Below are 21969 nucleotides of genomic sequence, written 5' to 3' on the forward strand. Positions count from 1 at the left end.
CATCCACAGTCAGCTAGTTGCACATCGACCACTAGACAGTTGCACAAAACGAGGTACTAAATTGCACAAAAAAATTTCATTGAAACTTACCCATGCGGAGATCTAGTTTCGAAGAGCACGTCGTAAGGGTTCCAACGGTGAAAGCGGATTTTAATTTTGATGTTTGATTCAAAAGTTATGGCTTTTTAAATGAAAAGAAACTCTAAATTAATGTGTTCACACTTGGTTGCTTTTCAATCTGTAATTAAAAATATGTTGCATGCCCTTTCTACCTTTTTTACAATGAGAAAGAATCTTTCTTTTTTGTTTGATGGGAAAAGTGACAGCCGCTCCGGAGCGCTAGCGAGCGCTAGACGCGTCCTTAATACATTGGTAAACATAATTTTTTAAGGAAAATGAGAGCATTAATTGGGTGCTTTTGTAAATTACAAAAAGTATTCCACCACTCATCATCTATCTTGGTTGATGAGATTTTTGAATTGAGCCCTATAAACCAGAAAGGAGGGAGTAGGTTGTGTGTTCGAATCCTAGTAGTGTCCTTATTTTTTTTCTGAGCTCTTTTTACACTTGAGAGTAGAGGCGAGCGGCTCGAGAAATCTATCGCTAACTTCGAGTGGAAGTTGGCTTCCTCGTAAAATAATTACATTCCCTATTAAAAAACTTAATTACATCCCATTTAATTTCACAAAGCCCAACACGAGAAAAGAAAAATCCGAAGAGTCGAGATCAGGTTCCCCGTTAAGTTTTCATCTCCCGCCGTGCGGAGTACACACTAGAGAGCGAGGGACCCCTAAAAAACGTAAAGTAAAGAGAGGGGTGTTTTCACAAAAGATAGAGAGAGAGGGGTGTTTTCCTGTCGTCGTGTGGGTAAGAGTAGCCAGGAAGGAGGAGCGACGAGTTTATTTTTATTTATTTTTGATTGAAACGAGGAGGAGCGACGAGTTGAAAGGCAGGAGGCGGGTCGTGGGTCGTTTCGCTTGCTGTTAAGTGAAGAAACCATTCGTTTTTTCCTCGATATAAAAAGAGGAAAACCTTCCTTTTCCCGTCCATTGTTTCCCCAATCTTCCCCTTCGCTTTCCCCACAGAACCTCGCGCCCCTTTGCCCACCTCCGTCCCGCCTCGCCCCGCGCCTCCTCCCCGGCCCGCCCTTGTCGGGTTTTTTGGGCGCAGAGGCGCACGAAAACCCTAGCAGAGAGAAGGGGCTCCCCGCGTGCGTCGTTCCGAGGTAAATCTTCGCCTCTCCTTGTACGGTTCGCGCTTTTTGTGCGTGTGTTGCCCTGCTGGTGTTCCGTGATCGAAGGGGAGGGGGTTCGAGCGCCCTGCATCGGTTCCTCCCCCGATCGGCTCCGACGAAATGGCGGCGGGTGGGCGGTTGCAATTGTTGGGGGAATGTGGTCGTTTCTGGGATTGCTCGATTGTTTTTTTCTCATTCGCGCTGTGTCCTATTTTGGGTGTTTTCGGTTCCATGGTTTGGCGCGTCTCTTTTCTGCGCGTGCAGTGCAAGGCTGAAGCGTTCTCGGAGAATCACGGAAAGTTTCCTTGTTTGCTGGTGCTGCATGTGAGATGTTGTTTAGGGTTTAATGACGTGTCATGGTGTCTGATCTATTTCTGGGTTGATCGGGTTCGGTGCGATTCTGCGAGTTGAAATGATTTGAACCTCCTGCAGGCTGCTTTTGGCATTCTGAAAAAATGATTGTCTTACGCATGGGGTCCCACCGGCAATGGTGTGGCTGCAAACATTTATTCAGTGTGGTGGTCGGCTCATGTAGTCCCAACTGCCAAGTTCTTCAGATGCTGCTCTGTTTAGTTCTTCATTAGATGATACGCGTCGTACTGCATTACTGTTAAGTTGTTAACTACTGCTCACGAAAATGTAGAAAGTACATGACATTTACTATCTCTTTATTGTTGCTTGAACATGTGTAAGTTCTACATTCAAATTATTCTAATCTTTGTCTTCCTTGTGTTTTGCAGAAAGCAATTGTATGTATGTGTAGCAGCGCTGCTAGTCAACACTAGCTATGGATGTGAATGGAAAATTATCTGATGGCGATTTAAAGAAAACAGAAGCTCTTCACTCGAATGGACAGCCAGTAGATGATGTCATAATTATAGAATCTGAAGGCGATGAGAACAAAGTTGTAGTAGAAACCAACATCATAGAAGGTCCATTTGAGGAGCACAAGGAACACAGATGTGACAAAACGGACAATAGTGCGCATGAAGAAGCATCCATGAGCAGTGATGATGATTCAGACAGTGACCTGTATGGATTTCTCCGTGAGTCAGAGAATGAACAAACTTCTGAGTCTGATGTTGAGGAGACAGACATTGAGGTTTGTGCATCTAATTATGTACTTAAATCTATGGCTGGCCAACTTTTAACTTTTAACATGTTCAATTTCGAGATCATAACTTCTAAATCAGAGAAAAAAGTATGGTCACCATGTCCCTAGAAAATGTATGTTTGCTGTATGGATTGTAGTTAATTTTCCAACTTGACATGGAACTCTCGACAGCTTTTGTTGAACACCATTTAGTATTTTCTATTGTTTGCTTGATATGCTTTTCTCTGTCCTTGCCCCCCTTAGTTGTGAAGCACAATTATGATGTCTAGACTAATCATCAATGTTATCTTATCAGGCTGCAGCTGCACCTCAACATTTCTATGATTGTATTTTTTAATGCTAACATTTATTATGCTAGTTTGGTCTCTCTTGTCGATCAATTCGGTTTTGATTGACAATTGATTGGCTGAACAGATTGAAACATAGCAGGTGCAACTTATGTTACTCACATCTGTTCTGCATTATATCAAGTTCTTTTCAGCAATCTGTAATTTTGATGTGTTGTCATCCATCTTTTGGGTGCATATTTTGGTTATAAGTTCTCTCAATTGATTTCCAACAGGTGGCTCTGCCCGAGGAAAAAGTCGAAGAATTAGTTGCTGAATTCCATTATGTTGAGAGCAAAGTAACCTTTATAACCCCTGTTGTCTTATGGACACCTTTGTTTCCTGAGCATTTCATTCATTGTTTTCTTTGGTAACACTCAGGCAGCTGAGGCGCAAGAATCACTTGAAAAGGAATCACTGGAAAAAATTGAGGCTGAAGTAAGATTGGAGTTATCTGAGAGGCTCCAAGGAGATGCGGTTTGTGAAAATGATTATGTTTTGCTTCAGTTTATAAATTCTTAACTGTTAAGTCTCTCTGTTCAATACAATGATATATATATTTTTACTTAAAATAGTTGGACTTAGCTGTGTCAATTGAGATGGAGCAATTCAAGAAGGAATGGTCAACTGAACTTGATGATTTGGAGATCCGTAGTGCTGTTCTGTTGGTATGCTTTTGCTCGAAAGAGCATCTTTCTGTCCATTTAATAAACCCGGTGATAAATTATATCTCAGTGCTATAGTGATGCCTGCTGGCATTGCCATGTGATATCCTATGCATGTCCAAAATGCCCGTGCTTTATTTATTTATTTAAATAAAATAAGTTTCATTGTTTATTCATATTAGATTAACCATGTATTTCTAGTCTCTTGATTAGATTCGCTGAAGTTCTCGACCTTGCTAAGACATATTTACAAAGGCGATTAGTGTTAAACTTGTTCTATCATAGGCCTCATGACCTTGTGTTGGCTGTGTACATCTTAGTTATGCAGAGGCCGGGTGTAATGCTTAAATCTAAAGCACCCCTTTTCAAAAAAAGTATATCACAACTCTAGTCATATTAAATTGAGACTTACTTTTTTGAAGGAAATTTGAGACATTATTTTACTTACATTTCCTTTGGTAGATGTTTATTTCAGTATCTCTAGGTGCTAAATTGCAATTTTAACTGCAGGAAGAACTTGATGCTGCTGGCGTTGAACTTCCCAGCCTTTATAAATCAATAGAAAGTCAAGCGCCAAATGTTTGTGAGACTGAAGCATGGAAAAACAGGACTCATTGGGTTGGTTCTCAAGTTCCTGAACAAGCTAATCAATCAATCAGAAAAGCTGATGAGTCCCTGCAGTCTTGTAGACCTGTAAGGAGGTAATGTTAGGGGAAACAGTTTTTTGACGTAAACTGTCAGGGACTGAAGTTGGTTACTCCTTTGTTCTGTTTTTCGAGCCTTAGCTTTAGTCTACTTGCTTCAAACAGAAAACATGGAAGGCTGCTGGAGGAAGGTGCCAGTGGCTTTCTTGCAGGAAAAGTTCCTGTTGTGGATGATGATTCTGTACAGTGCCATGAGAAAAGTTGGAGTTCATTCAATGAACTAATTAAATCTAATGAGGGTGCCAAAACTTCTTTTGGAAGCAGTAACTGGGCATCAGTTTATCTGGCCAATACACCCCAGGAGGCTGCCGCCTTAGGTCTCCAATTTCCAGGAGTTGATGAGGTACCAGCTTTAACTGATCATTGTTACATTGTGTGGTGTCACCGTTGCATTTTACTTAGCCTCATGCGCTCATCCAATACGTTCTTGAAATATAATTCTATCTTAAACTTATGTATTTCCCTTAGAGAGGAAGCTATTCTTGTTGATGCTTCTCCAGTCTGGGGAAATGTAAACTTTAGTAGTAGTTAACTTGAATTTGTATTTATTGAAGCGTGCAATCTGATTAGTGCAACAACAGGTCAAATGAATTGGATAAGATTAAGACAACTAAAGATATACCTTGTATGTTTGTAATGAATATGATATGGCGTGGATACAAACCGTTGCATGCACAGTGTCTTGATGACCAATCCTGTTATCCAGGTTACTATTCCCTCCATTTAACAATGTATCACTATGAATGCGGCCACACTTTTAGTACCGCCAGTGCTTGCATGTTCAAAAGGTGTCTAGATTGATCTTGCAAAACTAATGCTGGAGCTGTGTTGTTGAAAGCACATCAATTATCTTATATATATGCCGTCATTGCTTTCAGTAACATACTACTCCCTCCAGTTGAAATTAGATGACTTCTTCAGGAAGTTGATATTGGTTTGCAAGTAGTTCCTGTTTTTTGGGGTCCAAGGCAGCATTCTTGTCAATCGATAACATTTTGATGGGTATTATGTATTTATGTTAGGGAAATCGATATACAATTAGCTGGGGAAGCTACACCAAAAGCTAATGTATTAAGTGTTTTTTTTAACCTTCTTTGTGCCTTCGATTGCTCCTCTGTTTCAAAATATAAGGCCCAGTTTGTGAAGGGTGTGTTTTAACCTATCAGTTTGGCAAACAAAACTAGGTTTAAGTTGAGTCACCAAGGGCAGGTATCTCGTCTGGGTTGTATGTGTTTTAAGTAACTAATAAGTACACCACAATTAGCTTTGAGGTCTTTCAAAACTGAAAACATCCAAGAATTAAGTGAGTCATCGTGCATGCTCCCTCCATACATTTTCTTTACAGATTGGTGATACTTTTGTTAGCGATCTACTGTAATTTCCATCAACCTAAGCATCATTGCATCTTGAAACATTTTCCTCTTGTGCACATTGAGTTCACCTGCTTACATTAGACAAGAATGCAACATATATTTTAATGTAAAGATACCATATTTTTGATCATTATAGAAGCTATGCATCATACAATTGTTTATAAGCATTGTTGTTAAAGGTTTTTTATAAGTTCTAGAATGAAAATGGGTTGTTCTGTTAATATTAGTGTGACACTTATATTTTTTCTCTGCATCCTTTTTTAGTTTTAATAATGAGACAGTATTTTTTTTGGTTTTGAGTTCCATGTTTATTATTCTTTCGTGTAACTGGTTCACCATGGTACTTACCATTATACTGATATTTTCTGTAAAGCTGGCCACCATCCAAATTTCCACTTATTTTATTTGTTTTTTTCCATGGAATAGTTCCACCAAAGTTCCAATTATTATTCTATAGGTAGAGGAGATAGCTGAAGTTGATGGTGCTGTTGATGACATAAAATGCGTTGATGAAATAGAGCTTTCTGAAGAACAGAGGAGAAAATACAGAAAGGTCAGTCGAAACTAACCATGCACCCTTCTTTGTCCTGATGTTCCTATCCTTAAATATCTCCTTTGGGCTTTTTGTATAGTCCTAGAGTGTGTGTGTGTGCGTGCGCGCTTGTTTCCTGTTTTTACTTGATTTATTGCTTTCTATAACACCTAGTTCCTCCTAGTTTGATAGAGTTGTATGTTTTGTTCACGGTGGATGCATAAAATGTTAAAATCTCAAATTGTATTTTGGTAGTTACATGTCTACTTTGTTAAAATGCTGATTGCAAACATTTACTCTGCATACCAATGACTTCGCTGCGATGCTTATAATCGTTGTATCTATCTACCTTTCCTGATTGTTCTCTATTGCTCAGAACCTATTTCTTTTTATGAGGAAACACCGCTCAGTACTATGTGGTCATGCCGATTCTCTGATTCGGTTGCAATACAAGTGACATAACGGCTTGTTTAAAAGCTGAGGATTGCTGATATTTTGTACATCATGTTATTTGTTGTTATGTAAATACCAATGAAATACCTTATGTAGGTAAGAGAAGAAGATGATGCAAAGGCGATAAAACGTTTGCGGCGTTATATGGAAAAAAGGACAGACGGCTGGTGTAAGGTAACTGCTCATGTTAGTATTTGGCGCGAGATCAGTCTTTTTCTTACTCTGTTGGATTGGTTCTGTTTCTCTTGGGTGCTCTAATTAACATTCAATGCAGGGCAACTTCGGTTTGGCCTCGTCATCAAATGGATGCTGTAAGCTACCTCTAGATGATGGTGTTTTGGACACCAACAGTGGTCGTCCTGAATCTGAAAAACAGAAAATGGATAAAGATGAAGTTTCCGCTGAGTTGCTGAAGCGCACACGCGAAGATGATGTTGAGCTTGACCACAAGAGGTCGAAAACTGTAGTGATAGAGAGTGACGATGACATGCAGATGGACCGCAAGCTAGTTTTGCATATCAAGGACAGCGAGCATAGTTCAGCAGAGCTTGAAAAGGGGGTTGACATTATTGATCTTGATCTTTTCCCATCACAAAGCCCTAAGTTTAGTGATATGGATTTACCTAAGGCTTTTAAGTGCACAATTTGCACCAAAATGTTGAATGCCTCTGATGTGCATCGTCACCCAGTACTGGATGTTGCTGTTTGTGGGTCTTGCAGATTTCTGGTGATAGAGAAGAACCGTCTTGAGGTGAATACTTACCCTCTTTGCTGATAGTTTTGAACTGTTTAAAAATAACATCAGTTATTTTTGGGGGATGAACAATGCATTTGTAATATTCTTAGCTAAGCTGTTTATTTTTATTACAGGGCCCTGTATCTGGTGGTTATTGCACCTGGTGTGTTCAATGTGAACAACTTCTAAGTTGCAGTTCGTGTAAGATGCTTTTTTGTACAAAATGCTTGTTAAAGAATCTTGGTGAGAAATGCATATCAGAAGCCAAAGTCACTGGCTGGCAGTGTTGCTGCTGCCAACCCAGTCAACTGGAACACTTAATTTCTGAATGTGATAAGGCTCTGAGTGGTGTTGAATCTTCTGATCTCGAGGGTGACAACACTTCTGGAACTGAAACCAATGACCCTGTTAGGTATGCCCTTTTGCACTTTTACCAGTATTCTTATTATTTATCACACTGTAGATATAACACTGAAGATTTTTCAAGCTAATCGAACATGTAAAACCTGTTCAGCAAGCACAAAAGGAAAAAGAAGATAAGAAGAATCATGGATGATACAGAACTTGGGGAGGAAACAAAGCGTAAAATTGCAATGGAGAAGGTGTGTGTCTTTTACGTTTTGAAGCTTTGTTTTGACATATCAAACATTTGTTTTTATTGGAAGCTGTCCAGGTTGTAATTTGTACATTCTTTTATAGGCTAGGCAAGAACATTTGAAGTCCATGCATGAGCAGTCTGCCAGCAAGTTAAGGAGCAGCAACACTGGAACTTCCTCTGGGGCTCTATCGGAAGTCTTTCTACAGGATGCTGGGGATGGCCATATTGTCAACCCTGCCAGGGAGGAAGACGAGGAACCTGTTAGAATTCCAAGCAGCATATCTGCTAAACTGAAGCCTCATCAGGTTTGTTTTTGATATATACCCTATAAACGCTGCGATGCGCATTCATCCTTGCAATTAAATTTGATTTGTAAAACCCTGTATCAAAAATGATGTGCTGGCTCGTAATGTGCTTGCATGGTGAAATGTACAAATAGAAATCTTTATCACATGATGATTGACTGTGTTCCTACCATTGCTTTCATAATTTTGCTTTAAGATGCTTAACATTCTTTAATTGTAATTGTTTGCTAGGTGGCACCATGTCACTTGCATACCAGTCATGACCTCTACCCCATACAGCCGCTGGACCCCTTATATGTTGCATTCTCATATTTCAGGTAGCAGGAATAATATTTTTGTGGGAAAATGTTATCCAGTCTGTTAGAACAGTCAAATCTGGTGACAAAGGTTTTGGGTGCATTTTGGCGCATAACATGGGGCTTGGGAAAACTTTTCAGGTATGTGTAGATATTTTACCTTGATCCAGTTACATGAACATATTCTGATGTCGATTTAAATTATGTGCTGGGAGCTATTCTAACGTATGCGATGTGTGCTTTTCACTTTTACCAGTTTCGGTGTACGTGCTTAATTGCTACTCCCTCTGTCCCAAAATAAGTGTCTCAAGCTTAGTACTCCCTCCATTCCTAAATATATGTCTTTCTAGTGATTTCAACAATTGACTACATACGGAGCAAAAGGAGTGAATCTACACTCTAAAATATGTCTATATACAAACTTAGTACGAAGTTGAGACCCTTATTTTGGGACGGAGGGAGTATTAATTATGTAGCAAGTGTTAATGTTTTTCAAGGCAGCCTTTGTTTGGCCTTATTCCACCCCCATGACATGAACTATAGTTGGAGTTGCATACCTATATTTATGAATTGTACTTTGCAGGTTATTACCTTCCTGTACGTTGTTATGAGATGTGCCCAGTTGGGACTCCGCACGGCACTTATAGTTACCCCTGTTAATGTTCTGCATAATTGGAAGAAAGAGTTCACCAAGTGGCAACCGGCCGAACTAAAGCCTCTTCGTGTGTACATGTTGGAAGATGTTCCGAGGTGCGGATAATTTACTTGTAATTATGTTATCCTTTGTGTTACTGTTAATGTAGTTAAATTTCTTTACTCAATGGATGTAGCCTAGAGACTGTCTAGTGCCAATAATTCCAGCTTGTAAAAACTTAATGTGCTCTACTGCAATTGGAATAGTAACAATCTAGCTTGTACCGGCCTTTAAAGAAATCTTTACCCTATGAGGTCTAAAGAGAAGCTCTGAAAAGGGCCATCTGTTATGTTAAACAACTACTACCATTGATACACTGATTCCTACCATGGGAGATGGAACTTGATTGGTGGTTTGTATTTTGTGACATAAATTAAGGATTTTATTTGGTGTGTCTGTTGTGTTCTTGTGAAACATAGCGGCTTCTTCTACAGTTTTCAGTTCAGAAAAACCTGTGTGTTTATATGTAAATATTTTGTGGAGATGTGGGTTCACTCTGTTTGTGATGTTTTCATTATTAATATTTGTCATGGAACTACATATTTCCACTCTAATCTTTCTTTTTGTCATGGAACTACATATTTCCACTCTAATCTCTAATCTTTCTATTTGCAGGCTAAAAAGGCTGTATTTACTTAACAAGTGGCGAGCAAAAGGTGGAGTACTTCTCATTGGTTATTCATCATTTAGGAACTTATCTCTTGGAAGACATGTGAAGGAAAAAGATACCGCAGATGAGATTTCTAATGCATTGCAGGTGATATTCCATTTGTTGTGTTATTTTGTTTCAAGCTTGTATGTATGCCAGCTCATTATGTGAGAGCATAATAACTTGTAGATGTTCATGTCTTGCATGAATTATGATGTATAATGTTTTCGGTTTGCCATGGGTTCTGATGTAGTTCACTTACATGTCACTGTCAGTGTGGGCCAGATATTCTTGTATGTGATGAAGCACATATGATCAAGAATAGGAAGGCTGACACTACACACGCTCTAAAACAAGTAAAGACGCAAAGAAGAATTGCGTTAACTGGATCCCCGTTACAGAATAATTTGATGGAATATTACTGTGTAAGAAACCTCCATTTTACCATATACAGTTTTATCTTCCAGTTACTGACAATATTTGATGCCTAATTGCTTTTGGTTCATCCTGTGATCAGATGGTTGATTTTGTCAGGGAAGGTTTTCTTGGAAGCAGCCATGAATTCCGCAATAGGTAATGTAATGCTCAGTTACATTGGCACCTTAATGTCTTTAAATTTTGGGATTGAGATGTTTTGTTCTATCAGGTTCCAGAACCCCATTGAAAATGGGCAACACACAAATTCTACATCAGATGATGTCAAGATCATGAACCAACGGTCACACATTCTGTATGAACAGCTGAAAGGCTTTGTCCAGCGAATGGACATGAATGTGGTGAAGAATGATCTACCGCCAAAGAAGGTTTTTGTCATTACCGTAAAGCTCTCTCAACTGCAAAGAAAACTATACCGAAGATTCTTGGATGTGCATGGTTTCTCAAGCGGCACTTCTGAAAAACCTTATCAGCACGGTGGCTTCTTTGCCAAATATCAAAAACTAGCCCAGGTATAAATTTGAATCATTGTGCATTTCATTAAACAAAAAAAAAGTAACATTGTCTGGTCTTATTTGTTGTTGCTAAAATGCTACTCCCTCCGATCCAAAATAAGTGTCGCAGCTTTGAACTAAAATTGAACTAACCTTAGTATTACTGTGTTATACCATGATCATATTTCTTTATACTTTGTTACTTATGCTGGACTATATGTTAATGTGTAGATATGGAACCACCCGGGCCTTCTCCAGATGGCTAAAGAGCAGAGAGGAAGTCTGCGCCGAGAAGATGCTGTTGAGAACTTTCTGACGGATGAGAGTTCTAGTGATGATAATCATAATATTGAAATTCAATTGCCAAATGGAGGTAATTTGTTATTTAGTGCCTTTCCCTTGATGTCTTAGCCTGAAGCTCCTCCGATGCATTTTCCCTTTTGTTCTTCTGTGCAGAATTTACACCTGGTTTGAACTGTTTTTGTCGTTTCAGGGAAACAGAAGAGTAGAACTGATCAGCGGTCCAAGAAAATTGACTTTCTGAACGAGGTACTTGATTATTCACACAATGTAGATTATCAGAAATTTCCAATTGAAGTATGGCAAAAATTAATTGGCACGATATTCTGTAGTGCATTGTGCATACAATGCTATTCAGTTATTTATACTGTCCAGCTGTGTACTGGGTCTCTGTTTACTAATACGGTCTATATGTACCATAATGGTGGATAAATTGAAACATATGCAGACCCTTTAGTGGTGCAATGCTTTCCACCCGCACATTAATGTCGTTAAATTTTTTACCTTTATGTGCTTCTGTTTTCCTGTAGGAAAGTAACTGGTGGGAGAACCTTCTGGATGATAATACTTTTAAGGAAGCAGATTACAGTGGCAAAATGGTCTTGCTCCTTGATATACTGGCGACTTGTTATGAATTGGGTGACAAGGCACTAGTGTTCAGCCAGAATTTAACCACTTTGGATTTGGTGGAGTTTTATCTATCTAAGATGCAAATCAAAGGAAAGGAAGGCAAATACTGGAAGCAGGGCAAGGACTGGTACAGGTATACCTCCACACTTGACTGTATTTCTTTTGCACACATGAATCGTACAACTATTGGTGTGGATTAGGTAGTTTCACAGTTTTTTGTTGCTTTAATTTGTTGTTTCGGCGTGCGGATGAGATAATCTTGTGTGTTGTCAATTCGTCTATTTTTTGGATTAACTTATTTTTGTTGTGGACAACTTAAGACCTGAACCTATTGGTATGCAAGTCTTTTTTTTTTGTTTGCGACGACAGTATGAAAGTGTTTACCACAATATTGTGTTTATTCTAGTAAACTACAAAATATATCATTAATAATTTGCAGTTCGTTAGTTATTACATGATAATGTGAAAGAAAATGTGCCTTTTATTCCAAGAGTTTTCCCGCCTTTATAACAGTGGTACATAGTGCCTTTTTTTCTGCTGGAAACCTGCTGGGTTATGTTTTCTATTTCTTTTCTTTCAATTCTTTGGGATTGAATCTAACGATAATGTACTCCCTCCGTCCCACAATATAAGATCATTTTTCAAGCTAACATAGCTTGAGAAAACGATCTTATATTGTTTTTTAAGCAATCCTGCGAGAGAGTGGGTGGTTAATTCTATAGCCCTGAAGTAGACAGGGTTCAGAAAAGAGGACCTGTTCTTGTTGACTGGTAACTGGTGATTCTTTAGGACACTGCGTGAATCAGGGATGCTACAATTTTTGCGACTCAGGTGAACGTGTGTGTGTGTTGCTTCCTAAAATATATATCGATGGCAGGATATTTCAGTTGTAAAATTTGTTCGAGAATATCCTCATCCAGATGCCCCTAGCTTGCTGCTGGCGGCCATACAAGCTGACATAACTATGACAGTTTAAGCTTGCAACTAATCATGACATACCATGCTGAAACAAGTTTTTGGATCATTTTGGTCCCCTATGGCAGCATTTTTGGCACTATTTCTGCAAAGATGACTGCTGTATTACCAGCGTGTAGTTTGACAAATAGTGTTCATAATAATTATTTATTTATGCAAAGATGGTGTTGTTACTTTGAGCACCCTGTTCTGCAAAGATTTGTGTATCATCAGTTTTAATTCTTCAAATACCACATACTTGTACTGTGCCATACAGGCTTGATGGGAGCACTCCATCTTCCGAGCGGCAGAACCTTGTTGAAAGATTTAATGACCCTGCAAACACAAAAGTAAAATGCACATTGATATCTACTCGAGCTGGATCTCTGGGTATAAACCTTCATGCAGCAAACCGTGTGGTCCTTCTGGATGGTTCATGGAATCCAACACATGATTTGCAGGCCATTTATCGGGTTTGGAGGTAAGAACTAGTAGCATGATTCACACATTAATTGCATTTTTATGTGATTATATGTTTATTTGATGTGTACTCTATACAGGTATGGCCAGATGAAACCTGTGTACGCTTACCGCCTAATGGCACATGGTACAATGGAAGAAAAAATATATAAGCGGCAGGTATTGTGATATTTGCTGCCTTCTGGTGGGGTCCCAAGTTAGAACTAAATTGTTTTTTTACATAGTAAAATAAAGTTCTTGTTTGGAATCTTATCAATATGAATCTCTTGGTTGTTGATAGGTTACAAAAGAAGGGCTCGCAGCAAGAGTGGTGGATAGACAGCAAGTGTCTAGAACAATCTCCAAAGAAGAGATGTTGCATCTCTTTGAATTTGGTGATGAGGAAATGTTGGACGAGAGTGGGAATGATACCATAATTGATCACACTAAGGTTGGAACGGAGAAGCTATCCATGCCCAATAGCACTGAACTACCGGTGGACACGCTCATGCTGAACCTACTTAGTGATCATCCTCGGTAATGCCTAACCTATTTATGTTAAAACTTATAAGAGAAATCACGTCACAATTCTCTTTTGTAAGAAAAAGACAGGTTATAAAATCTATAATGCCCAATATTTTGGAATTCATAAACTTATCACACATGTGGAGGTCGTTTATTTCTTTCTCGACTGCCTAATTTATGTTGTTCTCTTGCTATGAATGTATATGTGTGTTAAGCAGTTGCTGGAAGCGTAATATCTGGTTCAAATTTACAGGTGGATTGCAGGTTACCATGAACACGAAGTTCTTCTGCAAGAAAACGAAGAGGAAAGACTCACCAAGGAAGAGCAAGATATGGCATGGTCAAATTTCAAACAATCGCAGCAGTTGGATGCCGTGGCAAGGAAAGGTGCACATGATTCCGAGAGAAAACCAACAGAGACCAACCCTCCACCGCCTAAAGTTACTTCAAGAAGTCGGCAAGCGCAGCAACCAAAATCTCATTCGAACAACCAGAAGAAATGCACCAACTTGAACCACATGCTGACTCTCAGAAGCCACGGTACCAAAGCAGGATGCACGACAAGCTGTGACGAATGTGGCCAGAACATTAGTTGGGAGGCACTAAACAGATCAGATGGTAGATTGAGGTGACCCCACTTGGCTTACTCCATGTGGAATCACGGCTACGCGTTTCAGCTCGTTTTTTAAGGGTTAGCGTATGCATTTTGTCTGCGAGGCTTTTAGTGTATATACTTAGTGAGAGGGCAAATCTCACCTTTTGGTACAAACGGAGAACCACGTGGTCGGTGAAAGATTGTTGTCAGGAGTTTCACTTAGGGAATTAATTGGAATTGAGTTTTTTTGGGTCTGCAGACGAGCTGTGAATTTCGCAAGGGAGATTTCTTTTTGAGATGGAAAATGGAGTTTATTACTCTCGTAAAGGCGTACAATCAGCTGCCAGAAGGGTAGCTACAAACTTGGGAGCATCCTGCACCCAGATATCGGTGTAACGATTAACCCTCGCAAAATTTCCTACAGCATCTGAACATTTATTCTGCTCACGTAACACTAACATAAACACTGTATCTCCAAAGGCAAGCTCATTTCAGCTGCAATACGTCTCAGGTTCGACCGATCCATCTCTCTTTAGTCTCTACCGCCATCTTCTTTTTTGCAGAGTCAGTTTGGATGGCAACTAGAAGGGTGTTTGAATTTATGGGACATATCCAGTCCCAAGTTGAATTCTATGGGAATGACATATACGATGCGTTTGGTTCGGCCATGGTAACGTATTCAGTTTAGCGTATCAATCCGGATGCGCTGTTTCTGAATATTGTTACGTAATACCTCCTTTGTTTGGTTCGTGCGCTCTCCGTATCAGGAAGCACCGCTACAGAATACACCGCGGTCTGATTTCTAACCCCGGCCGCTTCGGGCGGTTTCAACTTTACGAAGCGCCGTATCAGGAAGCACTGTTACAGAATACATCGCGAGCGAAACAAACGCTGGTTATTGTTTCGGAAGTCACTGTATTTGGAAGTTGTGCTTTTTTGTCCCAACCAAACGTGTCGATAAGTTACTACAAAAACGGGAAGACTGCAAATATGTGAATTTCAAAAATCTCATCCATAGCATAAGACAAAGATTGAAGGGTTGCAAAAATCATATGACATATTATCAGAAGACATCATGTGTAGCATGGTATAAAAATTACTTGACATCACATACCCATCATCATACCATCATAGATGGGTAGCAAAACAAAGCACTTAGAATGCAAAATATCATGTGACATAGCGAAAGAAGTATCAGTATCATGCGAGCAATCCTTGTCCGCTAGAGGTACAATCACATCATCATCACCTTTGTTATCTTGGTTGTTCTGCTCATGCGAAGTGGGTGTGGTTTAAAGTATCAACTTGTGGCCATCTTCATCATCTTGATGGAATAATGTGGGGGTGCGTCATCTTTTTTCATCATGACCATCTCGTCACCATGGCACATCATCATGCTCGGCCATCTCACTATCTTCGTCGCAAAAGGTGGAAGCTTTTTCTTTGCTCGCCGCCATGTCTCTTGCCTCCAAAGCATGTTCCCTGAGTGGCTCCATAGTCGTAGTCATCGTTGCGTTGTCTTCAAAAAGAGTCATGCTCGACAAGGCATCTTTAGTTCCATGACTAAGAGGGAGGACGGTGATATCAAACTTCGTAGCGCCATCTTAGAATAATGTCGTGTCGGGCTTGGACATCATGGTGGCGCTATCCTCATACTCTCCTTCTTGGAGCTTGGCTGTTGTCAAGTGTGCTTGGGTGCGAGTAGCCTTGGCCCTCTTGGTGTATCTTTCTGCCTTGAGAGCACCATTGTACAGGTTATCGAGGGAATTGTGTTTCTTGAGGTAGATGGCCTTAGTGAAATCATTGTGTAATCCATTCGTGAAGTGGTACTTCATCCAAATGGTGTCGTCTTCAATGGCTCGTCACAAGGCTTGCTTCATCTCAAAGAAGTACTCGTCGAGGGACTTGGATCCTTCTGTGGTGTTCTGCAATTGTTCCGAGAATGTGGATGTCACAAACTCCCACCACATAGATTTCTTCATCTTGTACCAACTCGTTTGAAGTGTATTCGAAAGTACGTGAAGCCAACATGTAGATGTGTAGCCGTGGGAAGTGTCTTGTGGCCCACATCACTTGTTCTTTAGAGGGTACTTCATGAAGCTTGAGGTAGTCGTCCATTCTCCATTCTCACTTGTGGTACTATTCAGGGGTCATGAGCCCCATAGAATGGTATCTCATAGTCGTTGTTTGAAAGGATCGTCGAGAGGCCGACTAGAGGGGGGGGGGGGTGAATAGGAGATTAAATATTTTAAGCTTAACTTTGAAATTTAGGGCAATGCGGATAAACTAAGTTCTCTAGATATGCAACTAGGTGAGAACAACCTATATGGCAAGCAAGCTCAAAGAAAGGTATGCTAGGCAACAATCTAATTACCAAGCCAACAATCATACAAGGCAAGTAAATATATGGGAAATGATTAGCCACAAGTGAGCCGAGGACGCATATTTATCCCGATGTTCACACTCTTTGGGGAGTGCTAATCTCCGTTGGAGAGGTGTAGGAACCAAAGCTCCAGAGCACCACAAAGTGGCTAACCTTATTCTTCCTTTGAGTCACCCCCAAAGGACGATCCTAAAATCACTTCGGGTTAGTCTTGAAGGTGACCACCACACATTTACAAACTTTCTAGAGCACACCACAAGCAAGGAAGCTTCTGGGCCTTGACTCCTATCCAACTAGGAGCCCTATCGCCAAGAGTAACAAGTGTTGATGAAGAAATCAAGCGAAGAACACGAATTCGTTTGGTCAAAGTGTAGATTAGGTCTTGCTCTCTCAAATTCCAAAGTATTAACAAATTTGGGTGGAGGGATTGAGAGTATTGAGCAAATCAATGTGTAGTAATGGTAGAAGTCTCACAAGACATTAGAGTTAGAGTTGGAGGTAGGAGAATGTGGCTTTACATAACTCACCTTTAAATGTAACCATTGACAGCCTGGAGACCCCATGTGCATGGGGTCAGACCTCGTGTGCACGCCCCCCATGTGCACCGTACAAGACCGTGTGCATGGGATATCTAGAGGGTTTCAAACTCAAACCCGTGTGCGCAAGGTGTCTAGAGAGTTGACGCTGGCCCCTGTGCACGACCCATGTACCCCGGGTGCACGAGGTAAGCCGCCTGCTTTGGGACACATCCTTGGGTGGTCTTTGACAATTTTTGGTTGATAAAAGTGTGATGGCTAGTGTATATGTTTTGCATCTTCCCACACTTTTCATCCAAGCATTTCGACCACTCTTAGTAGTGTGGTTGAAGAAACCAAAATAAAACTTTGAGTCGTCGAAAAACCACATGTTTTTCCTTTTGATGTGGGGGGGGGGGGCATCTCCTTGAAATAACCTCCGAGGGACCAATGAGCTCAGATAAACTTGGTAATCATCATTAGTCCCACTAACCACATTTTCATCACACCAAAACACCATTTAGGGACAAGTGCACTTTCATTGTCGAAGTCAAAGTAGCTCATGGAGGTAGTGGACTTGAGCTTGGGAAGCTTCTCTTGTCCATTGTCTTGTGGGGCTTTTCGAGGCGGCACTTGTCGATGAGTTCATATGGGGCCCGTGTTAGTGTACCTTCTTTATGTAATGGTACTTGATTTATTATAGTTGCTCGTGAAGTTGCCATGGCCACTAACATCCTTATTTCTTGTGTGGCACTCTCTCCTAGAGTGCTGGCGCTGGATTTTCGAGGCTTTGTCGCGTGCTCTCCACATATGGTCAACTTTGCCTAGACATGATGGCACTAGGTGCAAATAGTAAGCGGATAAAAGGGAAAGAACAATAAAAAATTACCTTCTCCACTCCTTGGAGGAAAAGAATTAAAGATTGACAAATACATACCAAGTGAGCAAAATGATGGTAAGTGTTCCCCAACACATACCTACAAACTCACAAGAACACTATGCATGGATCTTGATAAGCTTAGTGGATCAGAATCAAGCAATAGTTGGATCAAAATATTAAAAGAATTGGGCAAGATCCCAATGAACTCAAAGCAATGCAAGTTTATCTCAAATTATAGAAAGGAGGAAAATGGAACACACACGAAAATAAAATGGATCTTGGACAACCAAAAGAATGAGCAACAAAATATATGGCATACCAAAGACTAAGCTCATGTCGCACAAAAACAAGGAGTGAAACTCGATTGCACATACAAGGCAACATATTCATTACTTGGTACCACTTATCAACTCACAAAATTGACGTTTCCCTATATGAAGTATACTTGCACATCTATCTTTGTGCTCTTTCACTTTTTCTTATAAGTTTTTTGACCTTTTCTTCCTATGATTTTTTCCTTCTGCCAAATCCAAGATATAATACTGACGATCACGAGATATGACTAACATTTACACAAGATACCAAGTGATGCGCAAAGTAGATACCAATGAATCTCCCTATGCAATGCTCAAAATAGCATGTATATGATGAAGATATCACTATAGTGCTCAAGTATACAATGCCCGACAGTACTCAAATAGCTAGGCTCAATGGGATCAATGATATTGCAAAGGGTAGAATGGCTCAGAAAGGTAATGCCACAAGAAGGCAAAGCTTGTGACATAATGGTTATCTTCGTCACACTTAAATTTTGACGAAGTCGTGTATAACTATCACTGCTTCCAGTTGAAGGTGTCAAAGGATGAAGTGGTCACTGGTGATGCACTTGGTGGTTGTCTATGCAGACAGTACCTAGTGGTACCTTGGATTATGCTTAGGCGATGAAGTGATGCCACACATGTGATTGTGTGTGGAAATGGTTAGCATTGGTGACGTTCCTCCAAATTTATCTTGGCCAAATGATGTGGAAACCTATGTAATGACCATGGGCACATTGATAACTTCCAAACGAGTCTAAAGAACACTTAAACGTCCAAATGTGAAAGATATGGCCAAAACGGCAAAGCACCTGCAACAGTATTATGGGAGGTAGATAGTACGGCCAAAAGTCCCTGACAGTTTGGCTTATTGTGAAAACCTTCTGTTCTGGGGGGGGGGGGGGGAATTAGCCGAACAGTCGACCAAATGGATTTTTTTCTAAATCACAAATTTAGACAAAAACATGATTTCTTGGTCAAAATTGAAGGGGAAAAGGGCTATGGGAACACAAAGGAAGGTAGACCAACCAGTATAGCAAGATATCCATGGATCAAATCCAAACTTTTCACACGAAATCCAATGAACCATAAGAAATTGTGTGAGGTTATTTCATTTTGGAAATTTTTTGACTTGGGCAAAAAATAAGAAGAGGCTAGCAAATGCAGGTGAGGTTTCCAATTCGTGGCAACCTTGCTCATGATACCAAATTATAAGGGGCATGGCACTTGGGTGGGCCGATCTTCACGAATTGGAGGTGAATTTGAGGAAGAGCACAGGAATAAGGTAAAATCACAAGGAAAACTAGCACAAATCAACACACAAGTTAAAACAAAAGGTACACCTGGATAGTTGATCCAAATCATTCACAAGAGAGATATGGAACAAACTAGGGTTCTTCCCCAAGTCCTAAGTAATGTAGGTCTTGAATTACATGGATCAATCTTCCCCACAGGTGGATGTTCTGATACTCTTATCGAGTCTTCCCCTGACGATGATGCCTTTATCTCCATTAAGGGAGCAATATCCATGTAGGAGTAATCCCACAAGGGGTGATACATGATCAAAGCTCTATGGTGTTACGACCCAACGGTTCCTCGCCTACATGAAGTTAGCCTAACTAGGCCGGCCTGGCCCCCCTAGGTTGGTTATGTTGTGGGCCAATCAACCCGGCTTATGGCCTTACATTGTGGTGGTCCCGGAAGGCTTAGAGTACAAGGCAAGGCGACCGACGCCCAGAGGACTCCTCCTAACCGACTTAGAACCTGTAACCCTAGACCCCAATTGAAACCATCCTAACTAGAGCTTTTCTCAATCCCTCAATCTTTGTAACCCCTATACAATAAATATACGTAAGCTGGCCTGAACCTAGGTAAACTCTGCCTCTATTGCCATCTGATTACCCATTTGGTTGGATACCCTATTGAGGGATATGCCAGAAAACATATCGAAAGTGGCACGCCAGGTAGGGTATCCAGCTAGACGAGTAGATCAGGTATTGCGTGGAAAACTCTGCCCCTTGCCTCTTGGCCCGAGTCTCGAGGGTACGGGATATTGCGCAGAAAAAACCAAAGTCCTAAACAAAATGACCAATAGTCTGGCTTATGATGTAAGACGGACATCGGCTCAAGGGCTACTGGACGAACAATTCAACAAAAAAGGAGAAACTTCAAGCTGCATGCCAGATTCATAAAACCGACCTACAACCCAAGGGCTACAACATATATGACGAAATCAATAGATAAAGTTGGCAAGGGCATTTACCTCAACAAACGAATCAAAGGCCATCATAAGCTACTTCATGGTTTCCGCCATGGCCTTGCAGGCTTCCAACATGCTGGTTAGAGTGGTCCTTTGCTGGATCAAGTGTGCATTGAACCAAGGCAGCTTAGTGGCCCGTTGTTGGATCAAGTTCCGCGCCTCTGAGGAGTCCATATGCATTTATGATGAGACTCGCCTGATGGCCGCACTGGATGAGGAAGGAGGAAGGGCGCGTCAGGGAAGTGAGGTCACCATGGCCTCCACATTAAAAGGCAACCAGTTTGAAGATAAAACTTGAGTAGTCGGGGCAGCTAGTGTATTTTCAGCCATGACCAGCTCTTGTGTTGCTTATGGCAGGGGTTGAACAGATCCTGCAATGGTGCCCCGACGTCCATCTTTCTTTTCCTAGTCCCACGAGCCAGAGCCATATCTTCATCACCCCTCGCCAACAAACTGGCAGAAGGTTCTTTGGTACCGACATTGACCACATGCACGATGGTTGGCTTGGTTTCCTCGCCAGGAAGGATGACCGGGCTGCCATCCTCCAATGCACCCGCGTCATCTCCGGCACACTTGTTCTCACCTTTGGCGCTATCGCACCTTCTGGCGGCGGAACCATGGAGAGTGGCATCGCCATTAGGGATCCCTCAATGGTCCTCAGAACTTCGGAGAGGAGTGGTTCCTTGGTGGTGTGGCTGTACTAGCCGGGCAGTCGTGATACGTCTCCAATGTATCTATAATTTTTGATAGTTCCATGCTATTATATTATCTGTTTTGGATGTTTTATATGCATTAATATGCTATTTTATATGATTTTTGGGACTAACCTATTAACCTAGAGTCCAGTGCCAGTTTCTGTTTTTTCCTTGTTTTAGAGTTTCACAGAAAAGGAATACCAAACGGAGTCCAAATGGAATAAAACTTTCGCGATGATTTTTCTTGGACCAGAAGACACCCAGGAGACTTGGAGTGCAAGTCAGAAGAGCCACGAGGCGCCCACAAGGGTGGAGGGTGCGCCCCCCAACCTTGTGGGCGCCTCGGTGACCCCCTGACCTAGATCTTCCTCCTATATATACACATATACCCCAAAACCTTCCAGGGGAGCCACGAAACCACTTTTCCAATGCCGCAACCTTCTGTACCTGTGAGATCCCATCTTGGGGCCTTTTCCGGCATCCTGCCGGAGGGGGATTCGATCACGAATGGCTTCTACATCAACACCATTGCCTCTCCGATGAAGCGTGAGTATTTTACCTCAGACCTACGGGTCCATAGCTAGTAGCTAGATGGCTTCTTCTCTCTCTTTGGTTCTCAATACAAAGTTCTCCTCGACGTTCTTGGAGATCTATTCGATGTAATACTCTTTTGCGGTGTGTTTGTTGAGATCCGATGAATTGTGGATTTATGATCAACTTATCTATGAATATTATTTGAATCTTCTCTGAATTCTTATATGCATGATTTGATATCTTTGCAAGTCTCTTCGAACTATCGATTTGGTTTGACCAACTAGATTGTTTTTTCTTTCAATGGGAGAAGTGCT

At 41.0% G+C, this 21969-nt stretch overlaps 1 protein-coding gene across 1 annotated transcript; it reads left to right on the forward strand.

The window, feature by feature from the left end:
* The first annotated feature begins 951 nt into the window (after positions 1-951).
* LOC109741803 (protein CHROMATIN REMODELING 20) lies at positions 952-14376 on the forward strand. The gene is made up of 26 exons (XM_020300890.4): positions 952-1225; positions 1975-2336; positions 2911-2973; positions 3056-3151; positions 3250-3342; positions 3850-4040; positions 4149-4386; positions 5874-5969; positions 6498-6575; positions 6676-7152; positions 7272-7549; positions 7652-7739; positions 7837-8040; positions 8358-8477; positions 8920-9086; positions 9646-9787; positions 9955-10104; positions 10197-10252; positions 10326-10626; positions 10840-10981; positions 11102-11157; positions 11439-11671; positions 12770-12973; positions 13053-13131; positions 13253-13488; positions 13730-14376. The coding sequence occupies exons 2-26, from the start codon at positions 2022-2024 to the stop codon at positions 14106-14108; spliced, it is 4482 nt and encodes a 1493-aa protein (XP_020156479.1). The 5' UTR covers positions 952-1225; positions 1975-2021; the 3' UTR covers positions 14109-14376.
* Positions 14377-21969: the final 7593 nt, after the last annotated feature.

The sequence above is a fragment of the Aegilops tauschii genome, chromosome 1 (assembly GCF_002575655.3).
Source record: "Aegilops tauschii subsp. strangulata cultivar AL8/78 chromosome 1, Aet v6.0, whole genome shotgun sequence".
Lineage (NCBI taxonomy): Eukaryota > Viridiplantae > Streptophyta > Magnoliopsida > Poales > Poaceae > Aegilops > Aegilops tauschii.

What these genes read in the sequence shown, in the direction of transcription:
- LOC109741803 (XM_020300890.4), top strand. Translation starts at nt 2,022, where the DNA reads ATGGATGTGAATGGAAAATTATCTGATGGCGATTTAAAGAAAACAGAA. An exon ending in GGACAGACGGCTGGTGTAAG is followed by an intron (nt 6,576 to 6,675) that starts GTAACTGCTCAT and finishes CATTCAATGCAG; the next exon opens with GGCAACTTCGGTTTGGCCTC. An exon ending in CTACTTAGTGATCATCCTCG is followed by an intron (nt 13,489 to 13,729) that starts GTAATGCCTAAC and finishes TCAAATTTACAG; the next exon opens with GTGGATTGCAGGTTACCATG.